A 5,892-nucleotide genomic window follows, 5' to 3' on the forward strand; every position below is an offset into this window, starting at 1 on the left:
TAAATTTTTAAATGTAAGGGAAAATAGGTGATAGAACTAATCCTTGCTGTTAATAATGAAAATCAAACATTTATTACAACGGTAAATTAATACTTGTTCTGTTTCTTAATAAAGTTCCCACAAATAATATTAAGAGAAATTAAGAAAAATTGAACCTTTTATATAATGAATATATTATTTTATTAAATAATAAATTTGATGGGGAAAAGTGAGGACCATAATAAACATTAAAAAATACAAAAAGAAAGTAAATGAAAAAATATGGAGAACAACTAATAAAAATGTTTTTATAAAGTTTGCAAGAAACATATGGGGACATAATATTAATATATTAAAATGAGGTTGAACAAGATTATTTTTTTCCAAAATTTGTCATATAAATAGATTTTTTTAAAGAATAATAAATAAAACACTCCCAAATAACAAATGAAAACTTTTTAAAATAACTATAGTACTTAACTATCATATTTTCCCATAATTTTATAGAGTATACTCCTTCTGTTCCTTAAAATTGTTTTCATTTATCATTTTAGGATGTTATATTTGTTGTTTTCATCAGAACTTTCTATTTATATCATAAATTTGGACAAAAAATAACATTATTCATCCTTATTTTAATATTTTTATAATGTTTATGGTCTCAATATATTTTCCACTAACTTCATTTTAACATTTTATATTTCTTATGGTCCCCACTTGTTCCCACTAACTTTATAGAAACATTTTATATTGTTGTTCCATATTTTTTCCACGAACTTTCTATTAATATATTTTGAATGTTTATGGTCTCACTTTTCCTCCATCAATTTTATTATTCAATAAATATTTTATCAACTATATAAAAATTTCTAATTTTCTCAATTTTCGTAAACATTCCATTTTTAAAAATTAATAAAAAGACCGTAAAATTTCACACGACATCCTCATAGAGCCTAACTAGATGAAAGTATTTTATTGGTTGATTTTGGCGTATATGACAAATAAAATTAACCAGTTTATCATTATAGCCCTCTTAAAAATTAAATAAATTGAGTAATTTACCATTTTTAAAAACAAACTAAATTGAATGCTTCTTGCTTAGAAAGAGCTATATGAAAAAATTATAGATTGAAATTTATTACATACCATAAATTTAATTACCATATTTATAATCATAAAATTTAATTAAAGGACTGTAAAATTTCACGTGACATCCTCATAGAGCCCTACTGGATGAAAGTATTTTATTGGTTGATTTTGGCTTATATGACACATAAAATCATCCAATTTGTCATTTATAGTTCTCTTAAAAATTAATAAATTGAGTAATTTACCATATTTAAAAACAAATTGAATTGAATGCAATTTCTTAGTACGAGCTATATGAAATAAATTATTAATATTACATACCGTAAATGTACGATATTCATAAACTAAATAATTTGAATATTTTTAGATTTAATTGCAAATTGCAGTCTTCAAGTATAGGGCTTTTGCGAATTACATCTTCAATGTTTATTTTTTGCAAATTACAACATCGAAAGTATCAAAGTGTATACCATTCAAGTCAAGTGATTGTTAATCAACCCACATGACCTTTAACCAGTCTAAATGACCGCTGACTATTACTAATCAGCTTTGACTTTTGTTGATCACCCTTGATAACCTTTGACTTTCCTGATTACCAATTGTACTCTTGTATTTTAGCACTTTAACGTCGTTTTTATCCATCATAACAATATTCTTTCTGAAAACGGACGTCGCGATTGTCCTTATGGGGTAACTTTTTCTAAAATCCAATCAAAGCAAGTACTTATTCGTCTATTTTTTGACACGTGGACCGAAAAAAATATTTAACGTCGTTTTTACTCATCATAACGATATTTTTCATAAAACAGACGTCGCAATTATCCATATGAGGTAACTCTTTCAAAAATTCGGTCAAAATAAGTACTTATTCACCTATTTTTAGTGCGTAGACCGAAAAGATATTTAACGTCATGTTTACATATCATAAAGATGTTTTTTCAAAAAACGGACATCGCGATTAGCGTTATGGGATAACTTTTACGAAAATCCGATTGAACTAAGTACTTATTCGCTTATTTTTTCAAACAACAGACGACACAATTTAAGGCTATAATTTACAAAAATTAAACATTAATAATGTAATTCGTAAAAGCCCTAAACATAAAAGTCGTAATTTATAATTAATTTATATGAACTAAAAAGTGTTGCACCTTAGGGCATCCTTACTCATGACCCAAAAAAAAGGTCATGTTACTATTTCACAATTTTTCTCTCTCCTAAAATTTCATCTTTCAACCTAATTTTATTAACAATGATCTCTTTTAAAAGGTCATCATCCTCTCTTTCTTACTTTTTTTCTACCCCACCATAATTTCTCTCCCTTAATTTATCTAACATTTATCTTTATTTTTTTATAATAATATTTTCATGTACAAAGTTAATATAATTTTTTATTTGATTAAAATAGATCTACTATTTTATAATTTAAAAAAATTATTCTTTTAATAAAAATAATATTTTTAACAAATATAAATATAAATATAATTTTTAATAAATATTTTTTAATATTTAAGAAAAATTCGTTAACTTCAAAATAAATACACAAAATAAAAACAATATTTTCCTTGATTTTTTTTTACATTGATTTCTTCCATATTTTGGGTTATTTGAATCCTTTTTTTTTTTGGGATTTTTGAAATGATTACTTTGGTATTTTTTTAACCAAAAAAAGTAGGAAAATATGAACAAAATATATAAAAAAAATTATGTCAAAAAATATCAATATGGGTCTCATTTTATAGATCTCGAAAAAATATGACCGTTGGTATAATTTTTTTAAAATAATTATTTTAATACGAAAATAGCCATTAAAGGCAAAAAACGGGTATTTTTTCTCACCTAATCAGAAGCCGCCAAGTGGCGTTAGCAGAGGGAAGCGTGTCAGGCAGCAGGCTGTTGTTTTCCCCGCCAATCACACAGCGACACGTGGCATTTTTTTAAAAAAAAGGGGTGACCGTTCACATGAACGGGTCACTTATTGACCCATTTGTCCCACCTTTTTCCTAACCCACCCAATATTAGGTCACCATTATAATCATTTTTGCCATAATTTGGTCATATGACCTCTAAAAAGGTCACCATTAATTATGCTCTAAATCTAAAAAATTTGTGTATTAGATTTTATATTAGTGGTGCAATATTTTTAACCCAGTTTCAAATTTAATAGACAATTAAAAAACATATCGAGTACATTTCCTGCAACCTGACCACAAACCAAAAATAAATTGAATCACCAATATAGTACAATAGCACTGCATCACTGATCTGATTTTGCATCAATATTTTCCCATCTAGTCGGTCACACTTACACAGTTACACCCATTCAATTTTTTCTTTTCACATAAATATCTTGTCGGTCAGTTTAAACGACACAATTTTACATCAAGTACTCCAAAACGACACCGTATGTCACATTCTTCAATTACACTGCAATCAACCCCTCCATAACTATTGTCAGAATATCTCAACTCTCATTTCTCCTTCTGGTCTCTCCTTGTCTATAATCACCTACTTGGGAACATCTCAATCTTGGCATTCATTCTCAATCTTCTAAGGTTTTTCTATTTTTTCACTCTTTTTTCATTTTTGTGAACGTTTTGTTATTCAGATTTGCTTGTACTTTCAGCAATCAAGATCTACCTATTAATCCCAAATGTTGTTTTTTAACCATTAGAATAGAAATTAACAACTAGATCTTTAGAATTTTGTAGAAAGTTCCAGACTTTGAAGATTATCTAGTTTTCAGCAATCAAGATCTTGTCATTGATCCTAAATGTTGGTTTTCTACCATTAGAGTTGAAATTACCAATTGGGTCTTTGAATTTTAGTAGAAGGCTGCAAACATTGAACCTGATTTGTTCAAACCATCAAAATGGTTCCTCTTAATGTAGAGGGTTCAAAACAATATTATGCTACAAGTAGTCTTGTAGTTGGGTATGCTCTTTGTTCAAGTTTATTAGCTGTGATTAACAAATTTGCTATCACTAAGTTTAATTACCCTGGATTATTGACTGCTTTGCAATACTTAACCTCAGCTTTAGGTGTTTGGGTTTTGGGGAAATTAGGGTTTTTGCACCATGATACTTTCACTATTGAAAATGCCAAGAAATTTATGCCTGCTGCATTGGTGTTTTATCTTGCTATCTTCACGAACACGAACCTGCTTCGACATGCCAATGTCGATACATTCATTGTGTTTCGATCTTGTACTCCCCTTTTGGTTGCCCTCGCTGATACCATGTTTAGGAAGCAGCCATTGCCATCTAAGTTAACATTTGTATCATTGTTGATCATTTTGAGTGGTGCTTTTGGTTATGTTGCTACTGATTCGGCCTTTACATTGACTGCTTATTCATGGGCGTTTGCGTATTTGGTGACTATCACTACTGAAATGGTTTACATTAAGCATATGGTGACTAATCTCGGTTTGAACACTTGGGGTTTCGTGTTGTATAACAATTTGTTGTCATTGATGCTGGCACCTGTGTTTTGGATCATCACAGGCGAGTATGCTGAGGTTTTTGATGCCCTGGCTTCAAATGCTGGGGATTGGTTCAATTCGACTGCATTCATTGCTGTTTCATTGTCCTGTGTTTTTGGATTGTTGATTAGCTTTTTCGGGTTTGCTGCTCGGAAAGCAATTTCTGCTACGGCTTTCACTGTTACTGGGGTGGTAAATAAGTTTCTCACTGTAGTGATAAATGTAATGATCTGGGATAAGCATGCTAGTCCTTTTGGTTTGATTTGTCTGCTTCTTACTATTGCTGGTGGTGTGCTCTACCAGCAATCGGTTACTGGTGCTCCACCCGCATCTAAGCAGGTTGCAAATGAGAGTGAAGCCGAGAAATTTCTTAGCGATGAAGAGAAAGGCATTTCAGGCAAGATATCAGGTGTATGATGTGCCATGTCGTTTCTTCATTGAAGATGATTTGGTATTTCCTCTTTATTCTTGGAGATCACACTCAATCATCACATACTAAGGAAGTATTAATTTTATGAACGAGATTCATATTTTTATCGTTTAATGGATTTATCTTGTTAGAATCTTTTTACTAGTTATGTTTAGATAGTATTAGTATACGGTAATGTTCCCATGAGCAGCGTATTAAGTAGTAGGCATAAGCTTGGGTGTAAGCTTATCGTTGTGATAGGTAAAGTACTTTCTTTATCACGCTTTCTTTTTGGAATGCTAGAGTACGTATTATTGTATCAACCATCAGATATCTAAAGTTTAGGATGAATTTTGATTGTCAGTTGTGATTGTCTGTGTTTTGAGACTTATGATGCTATGTTATACATTTATATGCTAACTTAGTATGCATTCTTATGTTTGAAGTTTAATAGTATTTGTAGTTTATGGTAAGTTTCTCAATGTTGGTCGATTGATTTAGTGTTTCCATTTGTTGGAAGACCATAAATTTGTGCTTAAACCCTTTTCAGGCTTTGATTTGCCCGCAGCTAGTCTCTTGAGTGAGCATCTCTTTAAAAGACGTATTTCAAGCTCAACTCATTAGAAATTAATGATTACTTATCATGTTCTTAATATCTACTTACATTATCCTTAATGCTCGTGTTGCAAAGGTGTTCAAAAATAAACAAACCGATACGTCCTACTCTATAAAGGTGTAAAAAAACTACATTTTGGGTCGTATCACGGGATATCTTATGGTTTCAATCGATATTTAGGCGCTGTGATGACTGCATCACTCATGTTACTGTATAAGCATTTTGTTACTACTATTGCAACTATTACCGCATTTTTACACTATACTCTCACGTAAACTGACCTGAATTTTCAGCCAGATTTCTCTGTCCCATGTAGTG

At 30.3% G+C, this 5,892-nt stretch overlaps 1 protein-coding gene across 1 annotated transcript; it reads left to right on the forward strand.

The window, feature by feature from the left end:
• The first annotated feature begins 3,357 nt into the window (after positions 1 to 3,357).
• On the forward strand, positions 3,358 to 5,431 carry LOC130824176 (GDP-fucose transporter 1). The gene has a single exon (XM_057689073.1). It carries the CDS (start codon positions 3,941 to 3,943, stop codon positions 4,964 to 4,966), a length of 1,026 nt encoding a protein of 341 aa, XP_057545056.1. The 5' UTR covers positions 3,358 to 3,940; the 3' UTR covers positions 4,967 to 5,431.
• The last annotated feature ends 461 nt before the right edge of the window (positions 5,432 to 5,892 follow it).

This window comes from Amaranthus tricolor, chromosome 9 (genome assembly GCF_026212465.1).
Source record: "Amaranthus tricolor cultivar Red isolate AtriRed21 chromosome 9, ASM2621246v1, whole genome shotgun sequence".
NCBI lineage: Eukaryota > Viridiplantae > Streptophyta > Magnoliopsida > Caryophyllales > Amaranthaceae > Amaranthus > Amaranthus tricolor.